This window comes from Megalobrama amblycephala, unplaced genomic scaffold, assembly GCF_018812025.1.
Source record: "Megalobrama amblycephala isolate DHTTF-2021 unplaced genomic scaffold, ASM1881202v1 scaffold436, whole genome shotgun sequence".
Lineage (NCBI taxonomy): Eukaryota > Metazoa > Chordata > Actinopteri > Cypriniformes > Xenocyprididae > Megalobrama > Megalobrama amblycephala.
Window position 1 is genome coordinate 105,022 of NW_025953378.1, and position 25,934 is coordinate 130,955.

The following is a 25,934-nucleotide window of genomic DNA, read 5'->3' on the forward strand; positions in this document are numbered from 1 at the left end:
TGAGCCTTGAGCCTTTTCTGTGGGCAAACCCACAGTGGGTTGCCCAGAGTAAACCCTCATGGTGGCCCAAATGGGCAAAACTGCTATGGGCCCTGCATGGGCTAACCCACTGGGGACCTGTGTGGGCCCACGCTGGCATGTTTGCTTGGACAGTGTGCACCCAGCTTTAATGAAATTTGGCCTGGAGCTCACATCTGCGAAAGTGTCTAAACAAATTGTAAAATATGTGCTGTGTTTATAAAAGAGTCATAGATTTATGTCTAAATAACTACAACCAAAAAACTCACTGTGACAACCCAGGTAAAAAAGTAGTGTAATTTAGTGTATTTGAAATATGAATGAAGTACATGAATTATAAAACAAGTATACTTCTACTTGTTGTACTTTATTTAAAGAGTATTTGATTTGTACTTTTTAAAAGTATACTTCAAAAAAGATGTAATTAAGTTCAACTTAATAGTCCAAACAGTAAGTATACTAATTTATCAGTAATCAAATTATTTTTTAAATGTACATTTTGAAAGTGTACTTTGTTGTTAATGTATTTTAAATTGTATTGAAGTTTATTTTTTTAAGTGTATTAAATTTGACATACTTAGAGTGGCAATTCAGTGTACTTATGGGAAGTATATATTTTTTGGAAATTAATTGTTAGTATACTTTTTTTTTTTAAAGTGTACTATGTTCTCACTTCATTAGAAGTGTGACTTCTGTACACTTTATACAGTACACTCTAAAATAAGTGTATTTTTAGTGGCATATCAGAGTACTCTCATAAAATATGTTAAAATACAAAAATGTATAGTGGTAATTTAGTGTACTTTTAGTAAGTACGCTTATTTGTAATACAAAGTATAATTTATTAAAGTGTACACTGATTTCACTTCATCTGTAGTGTAATCTTAGAGTCAGTCTGTTGTTCGTTATCTGGCTCGGCTCGGTGTTCATCTTCAGTTCTCGCTTCACAGCAGTTCAGTCAGTGTACTGTTTGAGTACATGAATTACTCGGGGATATTGGTTTGTTTGAACTCAGAGGGAGTGTCAGCCACATTAAAAAAGTTAACAGCTTAAGTCATTTGTGGATTAATGCGTATTGGAGATGCGAACCGTTTAAAACGATTCAGTTCGATTTGGTGAACTGGTTCAAAAAGATCCGGTTACATCGAATGATTCGTTCGCGAACCGGATATCACAAACTGCTTTGTTTTGAACTCTCTCTCACAACAGACACGGAAAAGAAGACAATGCTGAATAAAGTAGTAGTTTTTGCTATTTTTGGACCAAAATGTATTTTCGATGCTTCAAAAAATTCTAACTGACCCTCTGATGTCACATGGACTACTTTGATGATGTTTTTCTTACCTTTCTGGACACACAGAGAGCTCTTGGACTAAATCTAAAATATCTTAAACTTTGTTCCAAAGATAAACGGAGGTCTTACGGGTTTGGAACAACATGAGGGTAAGTTATTAATGACATAATTTTGCTATTTGGGTGAACTAACCCTTTAATTTGAAGAACATGCATGTTCACGTAATGTCTTGGAATACAGACCTGACTTCCCAGATTACAAATTTGAAAATCCACTTAACTCTGCCATTTTTGCCGTCATTGATAATACTTCTTGTTTCAATTTCACTGATTAAGCAATATGGTAAAAGTGACAGTGGGTTGGTACGGATTAGGGCTGGGATAAACGATCATTTTTTATATTTTTTTACGATTAATTTAGCGATTATTTTTCGGTGCATCGATTAATCTAAGGACTCTTTTTTTGGTTTTGGTTTTTTTTTCAGTCCGATTCTATTTCGTTTTGATTCGATTATCGATAATCTCCCCATTAATTGACTAATACCAATTTATAAAAAGTCCAAAATAAAAGACTATACAAGTGCAAAGTAATGCATTCTTAGTCAGAGGTAGCGTTCGATAAAACCTTGAAGCCTTAAACACATAGGCCTAGCTTACTAAAAAAAAAAAGTGCATCTTGTAATTCTTCTTTCAGATGAAAATAACAACAAATTGATGTCTAGCATTCAATAAAAAAAAAAGGTCACCCAAAATACTTGTTTAGAGCAATTGAAAGAATACAGTAACCAATGTAAACTTGAGGGCTTTAAGCTAACACAGAGAGTGCTTTTCCAACAAAAAATCAGTGTTGGACAGATCAGTTGTTTTAACCATTCATTTAAGTGAATCAGTTCAAATGAGTCATTAGTTCGCGAATCGCGACATGTCATTATTGGACGTGTAGCCTACGGCAAGCGCTGTGTGATTATCCCGGCAGTTTATTTTTTAGCATAACTTACACTCCGCGGTAATTCAGCAAAAAAAAAAAAAAATCTCAGAATGCTCCACGTGAAACTTTGTTCATCCCAGCCCTGGTACGGATATAACTACAGGACCTCTGGCAAATTGGCGCAGGTACCAATACTGTGACCACAAGTGACATATTGCGTTTATAGGCAACCCTCACAGGGAAAGGAAAAAAAGGCGAGCTGAAGGAGCAGCTTGAGCCAGAAAAAAACAACGCAATTTTAGGTACAGTAATGTCATAGTTATGAATCCAAATCCATTGTCATGATTGATTGACAAATCCATTATAATCAATGATTGTATTTCAATGTTATACATTGTCTATCCTGTTTTAATTCATCCCCATGTCTCTTTCCTGTTTTCACAGATGCAGTGAGGGAGCGATTCCCCAACACCGAGGTGGCAGAGATCCGGGCCCTTCTACGGAGGAAGTGCAACAATGAGAGCTAAAAGGCCTCTAGTAACTCAAGTCAGAGCTACAGGTGCTGGTCATATAATTAGAATATCGTGAAAAAGTTCATTTTTTTTATTGTAAATTATTTTTAAAAATGAAACTTTCATATATTCTAGATTCCCTACATGTAAAGTAAAACATTTCAAAAGTTGTTTTTTTTTAAATTTGTTGATTAGAGCGTACAGCTCATGAAAGTCCAAAATCCAGTATCTCAAAATATTAGAATATTTTCTAAGATCAATCAAAAAATGGATTTTCAAAACAGAAAAGTTCAAGTTCTTTAAAGTATGTTCATTTGTACACTCAATACTTGGTCGGCAGCACATATTACAGCAAATGACTTGCTCCTAGCACAAATTACAGCATCAGTGAAGTGTGGCATGGAAGTGATCAGCCTGTGGCACTGCTGAGGCACTATTGAGCCTTCAGATCATCTGTATATTGTTGGATCGACTGTTTCTCATCTTTCTCTTGAAAATATCCCATAGATTCAGGTCAGCCATGTTGGCTGGCCAATAAAACACAGTAATATCATGGTCAGCAAACCACTTGGAAGTAGTTTTTGCACTGTGGGCAGGTGCTAAAGTCCTGCTGGAAAAGGAAATCAGCATCTCCATAAAGCTTGTCAGCAGATGGAAGCATAAAGTGCTCCAAAATCTCCTGGAAGATGCCTGCATTGACTTTGCACTTGATAAAACACAATGGACCAACACCAGCAGACGTCACGGCCCCCCAAATCATTACTAACTTCAGAAAATTCCCACTAGACTTCAAGCAGCTTGGATTCTGTGCCTCTCCAGTCTTCCTTCAGACTCTGGGACCATGATTTCAACATGAAATGCAAAATTTACTTTTATCTGAAAAGAGGACTTTCGACCACTGTTCACTGTCCAGTTCTTTTTCTCCTTAGCCCAGGTAAGATGCTTCTGACGTTGTTTCTGTTTCAGAAGTGGCTTGGTAGTCCTTTTCCTGAAGATGTCTGAGTGTGGTGACTCTTGATGCGCTGACTCCGGCTTCATTTGACTCATTGTGAAGCTCTCCCAAGTGACTGAATCGGCTTTACTTGACAGTATTCTCAAGCTTGTGGTCATCCCTGTTGCTTGTGCACCTTTGCCTACCCAATTTCTTCCTTCTAGTCAACTTTGCATTTAATATGCTTTGATACATCACTCTGTAAACAGCCACCACATTCAGTAATGGCCTTCTGTGACTTACTCTCTTTGTGGAGGGTGTCAATGATTGTCTCCTGGACCATTGCCAAGTCAGTAGTCTTCCCCATTAGTGTGGTTTCAAAGAACAAGAGATACCCGGAATTTATACTGTAGGGATGGTCATTTAATGAAACTCAAAAGTAAATATTCTAATATTTTGAGATACTGGATTTTGGACTTTCATGAGCTGTATGCTCTAATCAACAAATTTAAAAAAAAAAAAAAAAAACTTTTGAAATGTTTTACTTTACATGTAGGGAATCTAGTATAAATTAAAGTTTCATTTTTTAAAATAATTTACAATGAAAAAATGAACTTTTTCACGATTTTCTAATTATATGACCAGCACCTGTAGATATGCATGTGTAGTAAGTTGTTTGCCATTGTTCTGTTCCTGGCATTTCAGAGAAAGTCGACTGTTCAAGGTTCCTTCTTTTGCCAATATCTGCTTTTGTGTGTTACTTTTGTGTTAATAATAAAGATCCTTTTCTGAAATGCAATTTGTAATCTGTTGATTTAATGTACTTGAACTGAATTGGAATGTAATACACTTGTAGTGTAATAACAACATTCATGCTTAAGTATAACAAAATGGGGATAAAATTACAAATGAAATGTACTTTCAATTTGTTTCTACCTTACACTATAATAACATTGCACTGAAAGTACGTGTCTATGATGTTTAGGTTGTAATTGAACTTCACTTCAAAAACATTATTATTGTCATAGTGGGATACTTCAAAAACACTAAATATAGTTAGGAAGTGCATTTGTAGATCACTTGAAATGTTACAGAGGCATACTAAATTAACTGTTTATAGTAATTATAAGTATGATAGCAGTATGCACAAAATGTACTTTAACACAACTATAATTTGCACTGCAATGCCTTTTTAAGTGTATTTCCATTAGAATGTCAATACAATGCAATTGTACTGTAAGTGTGCTTAATTGCTCATGAATCTTGATTTTCATTAGTGTATTTTAGTGCACTTGAAGTTTAAAAAAAGTTGTTCCATTTTAGTATACTATTTACACTAGAAGTGTAGTTAAATAGATGTTAAGTTGAAGTTAATACATAATTGAATACACTTAACTATACTTGGATTTGACGAAAATAGTACAAAATGTAGAAAATATACTTAGTACACTTTATTAAAGTATATTTTTAATAGAATTATTTTTCACCTGGGAAGCAGGGCGTGGTGAGAACCGTGAGGGAATGGCGCGAGTGATAATGTTTGTGTGGGCCAAGGTAGTGAACGTTCAACAGACTTTAATGATCATAAAATAAACAGACAACAAAACAAAATTAATGTCGGCAGTCCCGGCCTACATCCACACAAACATAATAAAACAAAACATAAATCCAAGCCAGAGGGCTGTTTCATAAAAGACACTAAGAAAAGCGAGGATTAAACTCCAAAACCTGACTTGAATGAACCTAACAAATGAGTTGGGAGTAAAATGGTTTCATAAAAGGTCATTGAAGTTTGCGCAGTCCTGCTAATTTGATCCAGGTTTACCTAGTCAAGATAATCGCACGTGCACCCTTTTCTTTATCAGTCCTAGAGGCTGATCATGGATCAAATCGATCCACCACAGGAAACAGCATATATTTTGTGCTATTTTATGCGTTTGAGATATGGTGTTTTCCTCAGTGCATAACTTACTTTTCACAAGTTTATTCTCCATCTGTAAATGTTAGAAAGTCATGCAAATATTTCCAAAACTTGCTAAACTTCACAGTTAACAAGCACTGCTACACGCATGCGCGCTAACCAGACGGGACACAATAGAAGCGCAATAATTCTGACTAAATTATACATTTTGCTAAAATATTTGATGTTGGACATTAAATATGCCTTATGTACAATTTTAAACCTACAAGTAAATGTATTTTTATGATAGTAACTGTAAATGGACTATTGTAATGGGGTAAATCAATATACTGTATGCCATTTACTGAGTTTAGATTCATCTTACCAATTAAAATTTACTCTGTGCATATTTATTTTAATGTTTAATTTTGTGATTTAAATTTCTGCTCTTCTAATAACCATAAAAGGTACTACAGCTGCCAAACAAAACCAGAGAGAAATGTATTCATATATTTTATAACAATCTAATTAAATCTTGGGCACAAAACATTTAGCCAGCAAAAAAAGAAAACCTGCAGGTTACAGATATATAGATTCCCAGAGGTCTATATTTTAGTAAATATGGGCCTCGGAAAAGGCTAGCTGACCTTATTGTGCTTTGACTACAGTTGGTAGTTCACAACCATGCATGTCACTTCTGCAGGCTGCATCTTACTCTGTCACTCTTTTCATAGCTTTTGCTGGCTCTGAAACACTCACTTGGTATTTCTCCTGCTCTTTGTCTGGCAAAAAATCCCTCATCACTAAATGAAAGCTTAAAAATGAAGGCCTGATTGTTTCAGTGGCCTTGTCACAGGTCTATTGATTTTGAAATTCTCTGTTACTTTTGCTATATTTTCACACTTAAAAGAATGATTTGGTAATCCTCTTGTACCACTGTCCTCTTTTGTGCTAAGAAATAAGTTTTACTGACAGTTCTCTCCCAAGTGCTTCCATTGTTGTCAGCATAAAATCTGAGAATGATTCAGTGGGCTATATAACACTTACTTTATTTACTTTTCACTTATATTTATTTAGAACTTTTTACTTATGGGCAACTATTTGTTTTTGCTGTGGTTTGCTTAGTCAGGATTTTGGTCATATTGTCCATTTTAAGTAAATTAGGCCCACCGTTCTGGAAATTGCCACCAAAAAAATCAGGCATTTCAGTCATCACAAAAAAAGAAAGAAAAAAAGAAAATCGCACACAAAAAAAAAATCCAGGTGGGACTGATAAATATGATATCAGGAGTGCTTCAAAAGCAATCATTGTTGGGGAAATATTCCTGAAGATATGAGGAAAAGAATATCTCTTTATTCTCTTATTTATTAATGTAGGACGAAGAGATACAGATCAAGAATCAGTAACAAGATACACTTAAAAAGGTATTATTTACCATTCTAGATTTATTACTTTAACAAATCACTTTTGAGTCACATGTGATATTCATGGGTCCTGACTGTCTCAGCGAAACAAAACACACAAGTCTTGCCTCCCTTCTAAACAGTAATCAGGAGAAAAAGGTAATTAAACAAAAAGGGCCTCCCACTTCTTACAAACGGTCCACCTTAAAAGGGCAACTGAACATTTACCAGCCTGTACCACTAACAACTTGTACTCCACACGAGGAGGTTTTAAAGGCTAATCCGGCAATGACACACACAGTTTGCTAGAAGCACACTGACACACGTGCAACAATGCCGAGGAAGCAGGAGAGAGAACTCATTGAGCCGACTTCCCTCAAAGCTTATATCCACAGCAGATGAACTTAAGCTCTGCCCACGAATACAGCTGCACCTGCTCTCACAGAGAAATGAGCACGGAGCGACAGAGAGAGAGAGAGAGAGCACTGCACACACACACACAACTTGCTCCACACAATATATGGTACACAATATATTCAATGTACTCAACAGTGACGTTCAGACACATAACAGTAATCTATTAAAAATTTCAAACACATTAGTCCTCATTAAGAAAGGTTCATATGTCAATCATTCTTCATAACATCTTAAATCATACACTGAAGGTTCAGAATTATTGGAATCATATTCTTCAAATCTCCTGTTATTTTAAGGGAAACAGTAGAAAACCACTGAAAGTGTTGTGATTGTGCTCGTTATCAAATATCCTATTGCCAGATGAAAGTTTCACATAGACAACATCTCCAACCTCCAGGATCAACACAACTCCATTTGAGGAGTTTAACAGACCCTGTTTCTGTTTAGCATATGCTGAAACCACCTTCTGTACATTCTTATAAATGGATGCACCTGATGGAGTTGGACCATAATCATATACAGTGATTCTGAACATGTACGCTCCTTTCAGTGGGGCTGTGAAAACACCTAAATCAAATAACAAGAGATACAGAATCAGCTGTTTCCTGTATGATTGCTCAATTACCAAACACACTGTGTAATAGTTTTGAAAGACGGCAGATCATTTAATTCTCTTATACACATTACACAAATGCAGAGAGGCCTGAATGGAGCAGAAGGTTTTCATTACTATAAACTGAGTTTATGACTCCATTTCATTGATAATTACCTGTAATTGGGTTGTAGGCGTTCCCTATGTTTGTGAAGACGTTCCTGTAGATTATTGTAATGTCAGTGGTTAAAGGTTCCTTGTTCGATTGTGTCAGTGTAGCTGAAAAAGCTATTTCTCTGTCTGTTATTGAAAAACATAAGCAATATTGTGATATATTACTGTATTACACTGAGAATGAATACACTGAATTTAACATCATTCAAGCACACTTTCACCTCTATTTTCCTTTCTCAACTCCACTTGACTCAGAGTAAGATTTGAAATTTCTGTGAAGGAATAAAGATTCTGTTAAATGACATTTACACTGATTATTGTAATAGATAACACAATTTACACAGTATACACTCAACTTTACACTAACATTTACACTATACAATGTATTGCATTGGTGCTTTACTTTGAGGATCATTGATAAAAGAGTGAATGTTTTGGTGAAGTACCTTCATTTTTCTTCTTCATCTCATCCAGGATAAACGTCCGTTGTTCCCTCAGTTGCGTCTCTAAAGCTCTGATGTTTTCTTTCTGCTCTGTAACGGTGGTGGTCAGTTCTGTTAGTACTGAACTTAGAAGTGATTTAAGCAATGATTGGCCAGAATTATTAGAGAATGCATAAAAAAAAAGTCAATATGTCTGTGACACCCAGTGGCTATTTTTGTTACAGCGCCTAAACAAAATGTCATGAGAACTTACATTTTTGTGATATCAACTTAAAATTTCAAACACACATTGGTCAGATATATGGCTTTGATTTGATAGTAATTTTAGATTAAAAATAATTTTGTAAAATATATATTTTATATAAAATATTTAGTACAGTACATTTGATTTACAGTAAATTTACAGGTTTTTTTATTCGCTTTGGTACTATTTTCACATCTAAGGTGTGCGTTTTCAAAACTCTTAGTACACAAATCCAAACTGATCACACTTGTAACACAGCTAGTCATTCTTTCAAAACTTGATCTCATGCTTTTATTCTAGTTGTACATATTTTTATCCTACATAATCACTGTTTCAAAACACAAGATCGTTGTAATATGTAAAGAGAACATTTGGTTTAATCACAGAAACACAACAGTATGTTCTTCTTTCAGTTTAGTACTTTTAACATTCAGTTCATTCAATAGCAAACAATGAAAGATACATGTTTCAAATCACCCTTGATGCTGAAATAATTACAGTTAAACAGGATACAGAAAATACACTTACATTACCTAAATTACATAATTGACATAAAATCCATAATGTTTGTAATAATATATATTCAGTGTGTTATCAAAAGGTAACACACTGTAGAGCCCTGCATTTCAGCCCGAGCCCGACGGGCCCCGACTTATTTACGGCCCACGGGCCGGGCTTCGGGCCGATTTTCACGTCATAGCTCAGAGGCGGGCCGGGCCTCGGGCCTGTTTTAGGCTTCTCCTCCTTTTAATACTTTGGACATCCATTAATTAAAATAAACCATGAGAAGCTGATGATGGTAAAACAAACACATGCATAGATATAGTGCTGTGCTGTCGGAAACATGATGAGACCATAGCTGCGTGCGCGCGTCCTCATGTTTAGTGTAGCGTGAGTGCACCTTCAGCGCAACAGCTGAAAGAGTGAGAATTGGATTAAAATTAGGGATGTTCATTTCGGTGTGACCCATTAAAAATACAAAAATGTTATTTTCAAGGCTTTAGTATGTTCAAATACGGCATATAAAACAACAGAATATGAGTATTCACACGTCACGCACCCGCAGCGCATGAATGGAGAAATCGCGCCGGCGCCTTGCGCACATACACAACATAGCCTATCAGTTCTCACATTTTTAAATTGACATCACAGCCTGTTTATTATCAAAATAAAATACAGTCAATCAAAGTTACACTGCTCAATGTATAGGCTAGTCTGTACAATCTGTGGCATTCAGCGCTATACTCACTTAAAAAGCACATGTGAAGGATGTATTGTTGGAACGCGAGCGAAGTACAAAGCCTATAATTTACATAATAAATAATAGTTTAGCATTCAAATACTTCACGAATATGGAAACATTTGGATTTGGTGTCGAATTGGAGAGGTAGGCGACATGTTCTTTTATTTTTCGTTATGGTTCTGTTCTGAATATGCTACCGTTTATAGGATATGTTGTCTATAGCTAGCTATATGTTTATAGTTTGTTTTCTTTTTAAACCGTCTAACCGATAGTATTAATTGGTCCAACTTCTTGGTTAACAGTTAACTAGTCAATTATGAGCATGCCTAATTAAAACTTTCCAATGCGGATGCCGTGCTTTTTCTCTCACGATTCTCTTTCTCTATGAGAGTGTTCTTCTGGCTGTAGCATGTTGTCTCGCTTTTCATTTGAAAATAAAATGACCATGTTCAGTGGTGAAGCTTTGATTTTGATGCACATCTGTGGTGTGAGGTAAGACAACCTGTAAGTTTGCTTTTAAGCCAGTTTTGTTGTTGTTGTTTTTTTCTTTTCCGCACGCTGTTATGAGCAGCAGAGCAGCCCGCCTCAGCTTGAAAAAAGTAGCTTTTTACTGTGGTAGTGCTAATAAACGTTTAAACTAACATTGTGATATGTTTATATTAGTGTTTTATATCTATGGCTTTTATTGAACAAGTGTTGATTTGAGTCTAAATCGATCAAACGTGCTCAACTCTGTCGGTCGCTGCAGTCGTCACTTTAAGAAACAAACTTCAATTTAATAAACAAAGAAGTGCTCCAAACATTTTTCTAAATTAACTTAATAAAGAAACGAAAAGGATTACAACTACTTTGCAATTACAAACAAAACTGAACATTTTAATGGCTGCAACAAAGGCTGCGTTATGGAGAGGATTTAAAAAAAAAAAAAAAAAACGGGCTCCAGTCGGGCTCGGGCCGAAAATTCTGACAAGCTGACGGACACGGGCCGGGCTAGGGCCTGAGCGTCTCGGGCCAGGGCCGGGCTAGGGCCAAGATTTGTGGCCCGTGCAGGGCTCTAACACACTGAATATAATAACTATATATTATAACTCTCATAACTATATATTATATCCCCTAACTCTAAACCTACCCATCACAGAAAACTTTCTGCATTTTCCAAAAAAAAAAAAAAAAAAAAAAACAATAGTCATGGTAAACCCTGCATTGTGAACCAAATGTCCCCACAAGGATGGTAATACCAGTAATTTTAGACCAAGTGGGGACATTTGGTTCACAATGCAGGGTTTATCATGACTATTGTTTTTTTATTTATTATTTGGTCCCCATGAGGAAAATGGTTTACCAGGGTTTACCAGGGTTCCCACGTGCCTTGAAAGTACTTGGATTTCAGACACATGAATTCAAGGCCTGGAAAGTACTTGAAAACAAATATTTGTCTTAAATTTGACTTGAATTAAATTTGAAATAAATTTTCAAAAATTATAACATGCTCCTCTTAGTCCTAGTAAATTTGTTTTGGAATATTGTTTTGGAACCAAACAGATATCGCCCCCCATTGAATGACTACCATAGTAATTATTTTTCCTACTATGGTAGTCAATAGGGGCCAAGATCTGTTTGGTTATTGACATTCTTCCAAATATCTTTATTTGTGTTCAGCAGAACAATGAAATTCAAACAGGTTTGGAACAACTTGAAGGTGAATAAATGACAGAATTTTCATTTTGGGGTGAACCAACCCTTTAAAAAGTCAAAATTGTGTGATTATAAAGCCACAAAGTCACTTCTAAAGTCAGAATTGTGATATATAAATTGCAATTCTGATTTTTTTTTTCTCAGAAGTGCTCATTTATATCTCTCAATTCTGATTTCTTTTCTCAGAATTGCAAGCTTATATCTATAATATATTGCATATATTCTGACTTTAAGCCAAAATTACGATCCATATAATACTTTTTTGTTTCACTCAATTGCAAAATGTATTTTTATAATATTCTCTCTATATTATAATGTTTTTTACTCAAGTAATGATTCATAAAAAATGAAAACCAAAACTATTATGGAATAACTGTTAACATTAGGGATAAGAAAGCTGCAAACGGTTTTATTTTATTTCCAAAATTAGTATACAAATGATTCTGCACCTCTTCCGTGTTAAAATGGATGCAAATGCAATAGGAGGATTAAAATGTTAAGTACTGTAAGAGGTCTTTCATGGCGCTCCATATGTGATGTGAATTTGACAGGTGCTTGATATAAAATAAACGATGCTTTAAAAAGTCCTTGAAAGTCCTTGAATCTGGTGTTCATGAAAGAGTGGGAACCCTGGTTTACCATGACCCCACTCACTCACTTTGACAACTGTGGCCATCATCTCTAAGATAAATTGCTTATAATGTAAAAGAATTCATTACATTTGGTTATCCATATCAGAAAATGCCAACAAGTTCTATAGAAACTATGCCTATAGAATCAATATCTATAGAAATCTATAGGTGTTCCAAATGATTCATTGATTAACCATTAAGTCCAGTTGGATTAAATAATAGACAAATAGAGATGCAAGAGATGCAAATCAAAAGTTTGATAGTAATAGCATAATGAAAGGCAGTTACTGTGAATGAAACATTTATATAGATGCAACACTTATTTGGTGTTGTGAAAAGGATACTTCGATTTTGTGTATTGTACTAACACAATTGAAAACATGCTTAAATGTTTGACAAAAAAAAGTACACTTTTGATGATCTGTTGTGATATTAGTACTAAGAGTTTTGAAAATTTACCAATTGCTGGTGAAAATTGCACCAAAGCAATTTTTTTTTTTAAAAAGTAATCTTCCTTAATTTTCTTTTTTCATACTTTCATGTTTTGAAGAGCTTTCACTTGAGCAATAATCTGCTGAGTATCTTCTTTAAAACAAACTTGTGTCTATATTCTAAAGCGTTCTTGAAGAGCTGAAGAAATATAGATTCACTTTCTTAATCTTTGTCAAACTAGTAGATTAGACAGCTGACATCACAGTATGAGCAATATGGTGTTATAAATATGCAAATTATTGCATTTCATTTTATTCTGGGACTACCCTGTCATGTATGTAGTGTCCGTCACATTACCTTTGTTTTCTGTTCTTATTTAATCTATTTCAGTCTCCAGAGATTCCATTATTGTTTCCATGCTCTTTATTTTCCCCAGTTCTTCAAGGATGTTTATGTTTGGTGAAAGTACCTCATCTGCCGATATAGCCCACACATTGAGCATTAAAACCGTTATAAAAATCATCATTGTTGTGCTCTCGGTTTCTAGCGATGTACTGAATCAACTGAATTAATGTTCTCTTAGTTTTAATAACAATTGTTTAAACTGTCCAATAGACTTTAGACTGCAAATATGTTTTGGGTCACGACTGTAACCTTTGTTCTCTCAGGAGGGAATGAGATGTGTCGAATGAGGACACTATGGGGAATGCCTCTGCGTGACTGCATCTGAAGCATGTATGCAACTAGTCCAATTCTGATTGGTGCCGCATCACCATGTGCGAACTACACAAACCACATAGGGAAGCTGGTACATATTAGAAGCAAGGCCCTCACAGGCATTCATGAAGTATGCCAAAGGGACTCAGCATCTTGTTCCCTTCTCAGTGAACAAAGGTTACGGTCATAACCTGAGATGTTCCCTTTCGAGAGAACTTGTGCTGCATCAAATGATGACACTGTGTGGAAGGAGATGCCCACTGCGTTATACTGACTAATTTCTGTCCTTGAGTGAAACTGTACAGGCACAACTCAGGACGAGAGCACTTGAGCGCCAGGTGTAGAAAGAAGATCCAGGTGTTTGGAGAGGCCCATCCCATCCTGAGCATCAAATACTTTCTGAAGGGAGACCCCTGAAAATAAGGCTTTAGAAGTTGCCATATATCTTGTGAATTGAGCCCTTACCAATAGAGGTGAAGACAGACGCTCAACTCATAAGATGTAGAAATTGCCTCTACAGTCCACTTTCTGATTGTTTGTTTAGAGGCCAGTGAAGGGGGTGGATTCTGGAATCCACTGCTGCTTCAATATATATATTTTGAGTGATTTATTATCAAGTTATTAATCAACATTTATCTTTCTCAATATTAAAATTATTTGAATGTCTTCTTCAATGTATGTTAAAACATCTATTTTTCTTTTCAAACACTAGAGAATAATGATGAATATTGTCTGTACCTCTCACTGATGTTTATTGTTATGTTTTAGGAATCTTTCCTGTTCTAGTTAAAGCCTGGGCCAACTTCAACCTTGAAGAAGTTGTGAATTGTGAATCGTGCATGCCGACTAATGAAACTGCAAACTATTCCTCAGTAAAATTTTCTTCAGTTTATTATTTTTTTAAACTCTGACTCCGGGTCTTCATTCATCATATCTGGTCTTTAGCTGTAAAATTCCCCTACACCAGGTATCCCTTCTTGGATGATTCAAAGTACACCAGTAACTGATCGGTCTTCTTCCACTGAGAAACCATTATTTATGAAAAATAAGTATACATCCCCCGGTTTCTCAGACAAGGCTTAAGCTAGTGCATGTTTGAGCTGTTTTAACTGAAAGCAACTTGTACTGACAGATCTTAAAATATGTCAGCGCCATTGTTTTGTCTCAAGATGTACACAAGTAATGTTTTTTTTCTAGTGAACGTTTATAAAAGCTACTTAAATGCCCTAACTGAACTAAGGCCTAATCCTAGTTTAGGCTAAACCCTGTCTGTGAAACCGGGCCTTCAAGTTCATTTTATTAAGTATACTTAAAGAATTAGCTCACTTTGAAATGAAAATTAGCCCCAGCTTTACTCAGCCTCAAGCCATCCTAGGTGTATATGACTTTCATCTTTTTCATGAACATAATTTTATAAATATTAATAAATATCCTGACGCATCCGAGCTTTATAATGGCAGTGATGGGGATCAATGAGTATGAGCTGAAGAAAGTGCATCCAACCACATCCATTCATCATAAACATGTGCTCCACACTGCTCCAGGGGGTTAATAAATAAATTATTATTTATTATTTAATTAATAATAAAGTCCTTCTGAAGTGAAGCGATGCATTTGTGTAAAAAAAAAAAAAAACATATTTAAAGGGGTCATGACGTGTTTTTTTTGTTTGTTTGTTTTATTATGTTCCCTTAGGTGCAATTATAATATTAATATAGTTTTTTGGATGAAATACTTAAAAAATATAGTGATTTATGACCTTTTTTCCACCCTGTTTCTCTCCCTCTGACTCAAACAGTCAATTTTGTCGGGGGTTCCCCATTAAGAATTCAGTGTAACCACCCACTGTTATGATTGGCTAACGTCGGTGCCTATGCATTAATTATTAACGCCCCCTAGTCAGAACATGCGCGGAATTGTTTACCGATTGCTGCGAGGAGATGGATCTTGCAATGATACAGCCTTATATGTTTGAGCACAACTAGTTCACAACCAGGGGTTAAATTGGGTCAGGGCTGAGCCCCAGCACATAGGCTTACCTGGGCTCGACGTTAACGCTTGATTTTTTGATTGTGAGCTGAAGACCTGCTGCCTGGCAGACACAACAGAAACCATCCCACTGTCCTTCTGGGACTCACAAATAGACCTGGTGGAGGTAGAAAAATCATGCTGCTTCACAAATTTGTCTAGCAGGGAATTCAAATAAAATGTTCCATCTGTCTTTGAAAAAAAACAACAGTAATTTGATGTTTTTGATCGGTTTGATATTATTGAACTCTGAAACCAGAATTAATCATTTTTTTTGCTTTGAATGCATTCCCAGCCGCCTCAAACTGTGACTGGCTTGACTGCATGTTCAAGGCATAAAAGATTGTTGCAATAAGCAAAGACTGAATATTTCACTGTACCCATCTTTTTATTGACCCATACTTTTTTTTATTTATTTTTGCATACATGATGACAACTGAGCTGCTCTGTGTCCAAACCTGCGCTTCGTCAAATAAAGGCAGTAAAGACCTGTCAGACGAGCTGCTCTACTTCACCGTCGTCTTCTTATATTTCCTATTTAATAACATTATATGTGAAAATAAGCAGTACTGATGAATCTCAATTGTCTCATTACTCTGTACATTTTGAAAAAATATTCTGGATGCAAACGAGAAGAATTGGTGAAATAACCAAAAATATGTAGTCTATAAAAACGGTTCAAGGGCAGATTTTTTTTTAGCGATATAGCAAAACGTATGCATTTTTTTTGGGATGACGTCATCACGCACACCATTTTATCAGTAAAAGTCCAACTGGATAGAAACAGCCTAGAAACAGCAAATTGTGCAAAAAAAAAAAATTTTACTTATTTGCTTTGTCTATAACAAAACATCAAACTGGATGGAAACTTGGCTTATGATGTTTTCAGTATAATAAACAACAGTGAAAAATCACTGCTCTTAAAGAGAAAACATTCAGAACCAATATTTTTTACTAGGCTACTTGCTTTTATGTTTTGAAGCTATATTAGTTTATATATTTAAAATCTTAACATACAATTGTATTGCATCTAACATAATACAAAATCTGGTAAATGTGGTATCCTAATTATAAATAAAACATACATTTTTCGCACATTTCTGGACACACAAACAAACAAACAAATGTCCTAAATAAATATGAAATCATGAGTACTTCAAATCAAGCATTGTTGGAGAAATATTCATGATGGTATGAGGAAAAGAAAATGCCACAATGTCTCTTTATCCTCATTATTATTATCTTTATTTATTTCTGTTGGATGAAGAGATACAGATCAAGGATCAGTAACAAGATACACTTAAAAAGGTATTATTTAACATTCTAGATTTACTACTTTAACAAAACACTTTTGAGTCACATGTGATATTCATGGGTCCTGTCTGTCTCAGTGCTGAAACTCTTTATACAAACTTACATGTACAGACAGATCAGAACTTATGAGTATAATGTATTATACTGACTTTATACAGTAATCTACTGAAAATTTCAAACACACATTAGTCCTCATTAATACAGGTTCATATGTTAATGATTCTTCATGATTTTCATCTTAAATCATACACTGAAGGTTCAGAATTATTGGAATCAGATTCTGCAAAGCTCCTGTTATCTCAAGGGAAACAGTAGATAACCACTGAAAGTGTTGCGATTACTCTCATTATCAAATATCCTCCTGCCAGACCAAAGTCTCACACAGACAACATCTCCAACCTCCAGGATCAACACAACTCCATTTGAGGAGTTTAACCGATCCTGAGCCTGAACCTGATTATCATTTGATGAAACCACAATCTCTCCATTCTTAATAATGGATACAGTTGCTGCAGTTCCGCCATCACCATATAAAGAAAATCTGAACATGTACGCTCCTTTCAGTGGGGCTGTGAAAACACCTAAATCACATAACAAAAGAAACAGATTCAGCCATTTTCTGTATTATGGTAACACTTTACATTAAGGTTCCCTTTGTAAAGGTTTATAAAGGTGTTTGTTAGTGAGTAATAAGTCATTTACAAATGCATTATAAATCATTAATTATACAGTTATAACTGCATGAATGAAAAAGGGCGACTTTAATGCAATACCTGCAAAATAGTGAGCCGTTTTTAACTCCCGTTATAAATGCTTAATAAATGTATTTATTAACACTTATTTAACTCAAAACCAGATTCCTGGTTTATTTCATGATGCAGCAAAAATGGACTATCATAATCAGAGTGAAGGGTGTTGTGTTTGTGCTTTTCTTATTAATATCTTATTAATATCTCATGACTGCCACTCTTCTTACTATGTTGCTTACCAGAAGTTTCTGTCTTACCCATGATACTCTCCAAAAAGGTCATGATGATTATCCACAGCTTGTTTATCAAGATGAAATTGAAACTTTTTTTTTTTTATCAATATATTTATTATTTTTTACATGAACAATTTACAGAATCAGTTCAGTAAACGATTTTTTCTAAACACCCTCTCACCCCTGTCCCACCCCTCAAGAGACAGAACACTTGCATGGACAATATTACAAGGCCCTTGAGCTGATGTGTAAGATAAAAATTATAATAATAATAAAATAAATATATAAATACATTAAAAAAAGTTAAAGTAAAGCAGGGTTGCATTATCACATCAGCATTTTCAATCAATGAAACATCCAAATTAGTCAAATATTCAATAAATTTGCCCTAAATCTTTTCGAGCATCGATGATTATTTTTTTCAAATTATACATACTTTTTTCCACATGCACATAGGAGAAAAGTTCTCTAAGCCATACAGCATGACTGGGCGGTTCTTCTGATTTCCAGTGTATAGATATACATTTCTTTACTGCTATCAGAGCCATCTTAACAAAATGTAAAATCTTCCTTTGATCAAATTGGAGGGCCGATTCATTGCCCGAAAATGAATCTTAATGTAAAGTGAACACATGTGAACCATTTATTCATGAGTTATAAACATTAATAACTTTAATATATTTTATAATTTATAACTCATTAATAAATGGTTCACAAGTGTCCACCCTACATTAAGGTTCACAGTTAACTAATACTAGAATTACATTTTTCATTATTAATATCTCATCAAGTTATGGTTATTATCTTATGTTTTATTTTCAAAATAAAGTTGGAATTTCATCTTTAAAAAAAACAAGTAATCAGTTTTTATTCACTGCTGTGGATAGGCATCATGACCTTTCTGGAGAGTATCATGGGTAAGACAGAAACTTCTGGTACGCAACATAGTAGGAAAATGAGGCAGTCATGAGATATTAATAAGAAAACCACAAACACAACACCCTTCAGTCTAATTATTATAGTCAATTTTTGCTGCATCATGAAATAAACTCAAAACAAGTGTTAATAAATACATTTATTAAGCATTTATAACATGAGTTAAAAACGGCTCACTATTTTGCAGGTATTGCATTAAAGTTGCCCTTTTTATTCATGCAGTTATAACTGCATTATTAATGATTTATAATGCATTTGTAAATGACTTATTGCTCATTAACAAACACCTTTATAAACCTTTACAAAGGGAACCTTAATGTAAAACGTTACCTATATTATTACTTAATTACCAAACAAACTGTGTAATAGTTTTGAAAGATGGCAGATCATTTAATTCTCTTATACACATTACACAACTGCAGAGAGGTCTGAATGGAGCAGAAGGTTTTCATTACTATAAACTGAGTTTAATGACTCCATTTCATTGATAATTACCTGTAATTGGGTTGTAGGCGTTCCCTATGTTTGTGAAGACGTTCCTGTAGGTTAGTGTGATTTCAGTGGTAAAAGGACCAATAAATCCATCGCCAGATTGCATCAGTGAAGCTGAAAAAGCTATTTCTCTGTCTGTTATTGAAGAACATAAGCAATATTGTGATATATTACTGTATTACACTGAGAATGAATACACTGAATTTAACATCATTCAAGCACACTTTCACCTCTATTTTCCTTTCTCAACTCCACTTGACTCAGAGTAAGATTTGAAATTTCTGTGAAGGAATAAAGATTCTGTTAAATGATATATATATATATATTTATAAATTAGTGGTCTGCATCATTATGGGACATGGAGGGATAATCACAGAAGAACGGACCTCTGGTTGTGTGAATGGATTGTCGGATCTGCGTAGGAGTGCAGGTTAAAAACTCACACTTTAATAGCATTGGACCTAACTTAATAAAATAGGCTGTGTGACTATAAGGAATGATTAGAAAATGTATGTCCATATGTAAGTTTGAGTGACTAAATGCATACACCTCTATTGCCAGCAAGAAAATTTATTTAAAAAAAAACAACAACAACAAAACGACTTTTCACCAATATCTAGTGATGGTCGATTTCAAAACACTGCTTCTGAACTTTACGAATCTTCTGTTTCGAATCAGTGGTTCGGAGCACCAAAGGAGCACTGATAGAGTTTAACTTGTGTTGAATCCACAAAATTCCTTTAAAAGTTATTTTTCCCCACATGCATCAACAGAAGTAGAGCTGAATAAATGCATGGATTAATAAATACAAAATATTAATATGAGGACAAAATCTATTTCAATCTTTGAAGATAACAGACTATATGTGTACAACTCACTACTATTATTCAACACAAAACTTCAAGATCTTAAATTTAATGCCATGAAATTAAAAAAAACAATAAAAAAATGTAATTATTAACCTGATTTACAACTTTTCCCGTACAAGAATGCCCTAGATTTTATATACATACTAAAGCCTTCATTCTTCACTGATGTTTGTTTCCAGCTCTTGCTCTGTCATCCCCACAGCCTCTCATGCTCCTTTTATAGTGTCCTGATTTACTGTCATTTACACATGACTTATATTGCTCCAGATAATAAAAGTAATTCAAGTTAATTGTTAATCATAATTAAAGGAATGTTCCAGGCTCAGTAGATGTTTAGCTCTAGTCATAACATTTGTGACACTATATTGATCACAACAGAAAGTAACTTGATTTAAAAAAAAAAAATTATAGATAGATAGATCAGTGGTCAGCAACCTTGTAGCATGCAAAGGAAAAATCACAGAAACCTCCGGTTGTGTGAATTGACTTTCTCCTCCGCACATTTGCATAGGTTAAAATCTCACACTTTATTAATATTTATTTAACCAACAAAAACTAAATAAAAGGCCGTGTTACTGTGAGGAATTATTACCTCAAAATGTACATCCATGTGCAAGTTTGAGTGACTTCATTTAAATTAAATACATTAGCTATTGCCACATGCCAGTGATTATCCTGACCTCTGATATATTTCGGACCTTTTATATATATGGTCACTCCACTCTCTGGTATCCATGTGAATATCTTACAACAGTTACCAGGTTTAACAGCTTAATGTTATGACAAAAAAGTGGAAACATTGGATATAAATTTACACACAAGTAAGTGATGTTTACATATATAATGTTTAAGTCTTGTGGCTAAACTATTGAAACAGTGTGTGTTTAAATGTTTACTGCTTGGCCCATTTATTTTCATTGTAAGTGCCTATTTTTTTTATTATTATTATTTAAAATTAATGAACGAGTTGACATTTTTTTTCTGTGGTGATTTATATCATGCCACAAATGTTGCCGATAGAGTTCAACTTGTATTGAATCCACAAAATGTCCCTTTAAATGTTATTTTTCCTTCACAAGCAACAACATCCTGTATCAACAGATGTAAGACTGAACAAATGCACAAAACTTAAATAAATTAAAACAAACTGCTGCTGCAATTGGTCGATCAATGGCAGTGATGGTAGCAACGGAGAGACACTTGTGGGTGAACCTGGCTGACATCAAGGAGAAAGAGAAGGGTTTTCTCCTACATACGCCAGTCTCGGCGCTTGAACTTTTCAGGACCTCCGACAAGGTGGTGTTGGGAAGTTTAGGGAGGCGAGGGCATGCTCAGCAGCATTTAAATCCTGTATACCGCGCCAGTCCAAATCTGCAGCCAGGGGGATTTGGTCCGTCATGGTCTGAGGATTATAGTCAGGGCCAGAGGTCCGATGCTAGAAAGAAAAAGCAGGAACTGAGAGAGGTGATACAAAGCCGGCATGCTGAGCGCCGCTGAATGTTCCCACTCTCTTGAGGGTTTTATCTCCCTCTCCTCCTTTTTCTTCTTTCCCCCTGTACCCTTCCTTCTTACCCTGCGCACACTCTGACATCAGGCCTGAAGCATGGGCCCGATGATGAGTTTGTTCACATTCTGGAACTCCTTCTGAGGGTCCAGCTTAGTGCTTGATTTTGAGCACAGCTATTTTTAGACTACTGGAGTAAGGCAGGCCATTTTTACATTCGGCCTCTACTCTTTTTAGTCTTGGGGGAGCTTAGCAGGTCACTGCCCCACTATGAGAGTTCTTCTTATTTTGCAGTGACCGTGGCTCGCTGCTCTAGGCTGGCTTTTATTTTGTACTTTTTTTTATTTTTGTATCTTTCTTTGGGACTAGGGCCCTGGAGCTCTATGGAAGGCTGTTTTTCACATCCTTGCTTCCTCTCTTTTAGAGTTTGTTGAAGTTTTTAGCAGGTGTTTTTCTTTAGAACGGATTTATAGTATGGCAAGCTATTTTATCGTCTAGCTGCCCTTTACTTCTGGTAGCGTTATGTTGTGCTCCCTTCATTGAAGGGTTGATGGGCGATATGCTGAGCACACGGCTCTCTGTTTGAGTTTGGTTTATATGCTAGGAGTACTTTCTGTCTCTTACTATATTCCAGTCTCTGTTCCTCCCCTGGCTTAGCTAGAGTATCCAGAATCCAGAGTGCTTCGATTTTACTCCGTAGTTCCTAGGTTGAGTAGACTGCTCCCCTCTTTCAGTTTTTTGGCAATTCTCATTTTTGGCAGTTTGCTGAGCTCTACACCCAGTGATGCCCATCTCTGGTCCTGTGAGTTGGTACTGCCTTTTTGCAGTTCTTCTCACAGGTTTTTTTCCTCTCTGTGGAAGATGGTAGAGATTCTGTTCTTTCAGGCAGGTTGTTGGCCTGACTAGCCCTTCTATAAGCCGGTTCAGCCTCCCTGGTGGTCTTTGGGGTTGACCTTTTGTCCCCAGGTAAGTGACTGGCAAGAGTCCACTTGATACTCTGGCCATTCTCCCTTAAAGAGACCCCTTCTTTTGAAGTTGTTGGTTCCAAGCCTTTAAGTGGCCTTGGTAGGCCTTCACTCTGTTGAGGCCTCTTAGAGTTTTTTTAGCTTGGGAAGTTTATTTTATTTCAAATTAACGAACGAGTTGACATTTTTTTCTGTGGTGATTTATATCATGAAACAAATGTTGCTGATAGAGTTCAACTTGTGTTAAATCCACAAAATGTCCCTTTAAAGTCCGCGTGAACCGGAAGTGCAAACGACTTTTCACCAGTGTTGTGACGCATTTCCAAGTGAAACAGAATATTGAATAGAGGGCAGAGTTTTACTTCAGTGCTCCTCCTCTCCATATCTCGCCCATAGCAGACGAACGGTTGCAGAGGAGTGGTTTACGTGTTTTCAACCCTAGCCGTCACACTGACGTTATCAGAGAAGGAACGCCATTCCAGACCGGAAGTAACACTTCAGATTTTGATTAAAGATTACCGCGATTTAACCACGATTTAAGATTCTGTGTTTTAACTTACACGGATTAATTGTTCACTACAAGACTAGTAATATGCACTAACAAAGTAAATAGGGTCGATTTTGATTTCATCTGTACTTTAAATATTATTTTTCCTCCATGTGCAACAACATCCTGTATCAACGGATGTAAAACTGAATAAATGCACAAAACTTGTCAACTTAAATAAATTTAATGACACGTATAAAAACTCATGCACTCATGATAATGTTGACATTGGCTTGTTTTACAGGATCATAATGTGAGCTGAGTTTTTACCTTTGTTAATTATTACTCACTTGTAGGTTCTGTCAGAGAGTTCAATCAATTTTACATTTACACTTTTTACTGATACTTTAATCCAAAACAAATTATATTACAATTTAATTTCAATTTATTTGTACATCATCTTTTATTATGCACATTGTTGCACAGCTTTACAGAACAGAGAATAAAATATAATAAAGAAAATTCAAAACACACCCAGGTGAAAAAAAGTACACTTCTATAATCTACTTAAAGTGCTTTATTTTCACGCACTAATTTTGTACTTAATATACTACAAATTTTTCTTTAGTACTTAAGAACATCTAAGTGTACTCAACTGTGCTATTTTGAGACAGCATGAAATACGAACTAAAATGTGCCTTTAATATACTATCTCTGTATAAAAAAATTTTTTATTTAGTTACCACTTGTAGTAAGAATTTTTAGTATATTAAATACAAAATTAGTGCATGAAAATAGAGCACTTTAAGTACATTATAGAAATGTACTTTTTTTTCACCTGGGTAAGCAGTCAAAGTCCCAAGGAAAATCCTTTAAGATTTTTACTACAGTAAATTATTTTTTCAAATTTCCATCTTGAGTTATTGTTGTCAGCATTAGCTATGTAAATAAATGTGTGCACATATCTTACCTTATTATGGCATATGGTAAGCATTTATCTTGTGGAAAAATGTGTTTTATAGGGTGGTTCTGTGAAATTTTTCTGTTTTGGTTCATATGCAGAGTAGAAAAGTACACTGTAGGTAATACTACTGTTTGTATGTGCACAACCATTTCCTGTTCTCATTTTACTCTTTGTTCACCACCCTTTTGAGAAGAAGACTTGGTTGGGGTCAGGGAAGAAGGCAGAGATGGAGATTCTGTAGAACATTCCAGTAGAGGATGTGGCAGAGAGAGGCTGGTGGGAATTGATAAGTCCAATAGAGAGCTTTCAAACAGCTGAGAAGTAGTATCATTGTTGGTGGACTCACTCTCAGTGACGGTGGGTGGGCGGGCTTCTCTCCAGCTCGACGTCCTCGACACCTACTCCCTCGCAGCTGAAAGGGACCCCCGACTCGGACCCCCTCAACTTCTCCTGAGTTGGAAATACCTCAGGCTCCGGGGTGATGTCAGGTTCGGTCGCTCTTCCTGGAGTGGGCTCTGACGTCATGGCGGGGTTGTCGTTTCCATCGGCGTGGGTCTCTGGTTGGGAACTGGGTACGGAGGGGTTCTAGATCGGGGCCGCTTGAACTCCACGCATTTCAGCATGGCCTCCCTCCAGTTCAAGCCAGTGGTATCAGGCAGCACACAAGGTCCATTGTAGCTCGCCCCGATCCGGTATAACTTCCTCAATTCCTCATCCTCCAGCTGGCTGCTGACGGCAAAAAGTAAAAAACGTGACTGTGGCAAGGGGGCGTGGTTCAGTGAAGTCTGCATCGGGAGAGAGTGTCAGGAGACGCGCGGTGAGTGAGTGGGTTAAGCGCAAATAACAAACACCTGTCTCTTGTTTCAGTATTTGGCGTGGAGAGAGTATTTAACGCCAGGAGAAACAGGAGCGAGCGAGAGAGAGAAGGACTACTGGCTGCCACGCACACACAGACTGGAGCTCATCTGCTGTTGTGAATGTTATTTTGTGACCGTTTTGTGCTGGTCTGCACACTCTTTATTTTTGATTATAATAAAAAGCAGTCAGTAGTCACGCTGACCCTGTCCTCTTCCTTCCTTGTTTATAAGAACTTTGTTACAGTGATGAATAAACAAAAAAGTCATGGCTCTCCTGAGCCAATGCGATGAATTTGGCCCATTCATCTATTTGGGTGGTCGGTTATTCTGTTACAGTTTAGGTGTGTAGAAACACGCATGACGAGGAGTATATGATCAAAGTCCAACTTTACTAGATAATCCAAAGGAGCATACAGGAACACAGGAGATATAGACACATGTTAACATACAACGATAACCGACAAAGACAAGAGTGAAGGGTGAGTGGTTATATACAAGTCCCAATGAGTGTTAATGATGATGATATTCTTCAGGTGCGTGTGATGGTGATGACGTGCAGGTGCAGGGCAGAGGGAATGCTGGGAAGTGTAGTGCGGGAACCGGTGGTTGTAACACCTTTAGGACAACTGTGCATGATGGGCAATGCACATTTAAATCATGTAAATGATGAAGGAATTGTCATTTTTGGGTGAACTATCCTTTTAGTAGGGTGTTTTATGACACATCTGTACCCTTTTCTTAACAGAACACAGGTGCTTTCCACTACATATTATTTATCTACTAGTATTTTCTAACCAGCAAATATGTCATGTTTGGTCTCATCTGACATTATAAACTGAACTGAATTGTGGTGAATTTTATATTAAAGTATCCTGATGTATAATCTAGGTGCTGTTGTTTTAACATCCATTGCGGGGAATATGTCAGTGTATTTATCTCCACCCTTATCTTTCAGTTTCCT

At 36.0% G+C, this 25,934-nt stretch overlaps 2 protein-coding genes and 1 long non-coding RNA gene across 3 annotated transcripts in view; 1 reads left to right on the forward strand and 2 right to left on the reverse strand.

Moving 5' to 3' along the window:
- Positions 1–9,811, reverse strand: part of LOC125261590 (complement C1q-like protein 4) — a 67,045-nt gene extending 57,234 nt beyond the window's left edge. The window contains exons 1-2 of the mRNA XM_048180145.1: positions 9,711–9,811; positions 8,616–8,737 (exon numbers count right to left, since the gene is read on the reverse strand). Coding sequence (XP_048036102.1) covers positions 8,616–8,737; positions 9,711–9,811 — 223 coding nt within the window. The remainder of the gene's footprint in view (positions 1–8,615; positions 8,738–9,710) is intronic.
- On the forward strand, positions 1,405–2,909 carry LOC125261589. Its single transcript, XR_007183372.1, has 3 exons — positions 1,405–1,461; positions 2,466–2,541; positions 2,684–2,909. It is a non-coding gene; the product is annotated as an uncharacterized LOC125261589 (long non-coding RNA).
- A 7,274-nt stretch (positions 9,812–17,085) lies between the features above and the next one.
- LOC125261587 (complement C1q-like protein 4) lies at positions 17,086–19,597 on the reverse strand. Its single transcript, XM_048180144.1, has 3 exons — positions 19,558–19,597; positions 19,331–19,462; positions 17,086–17,498 (listed from the first exon to the last, which is right to left on the reverse strand). The coding sequence occupies exons 2-3, from the start codon at positions 19,431–19,433 to the stop codon at positions 17,212–17,214; spliced, it is 390 nt and encodes a 129-aa protein (XP_048036101.1). The 5' UTR covers positions 19,434–19,462; positions 19,558–19,597; the 3' UTR covers positions 17,086–17,211.
- Positions 19,598–25,934: the final 6,337 nt, after the last annotated feature.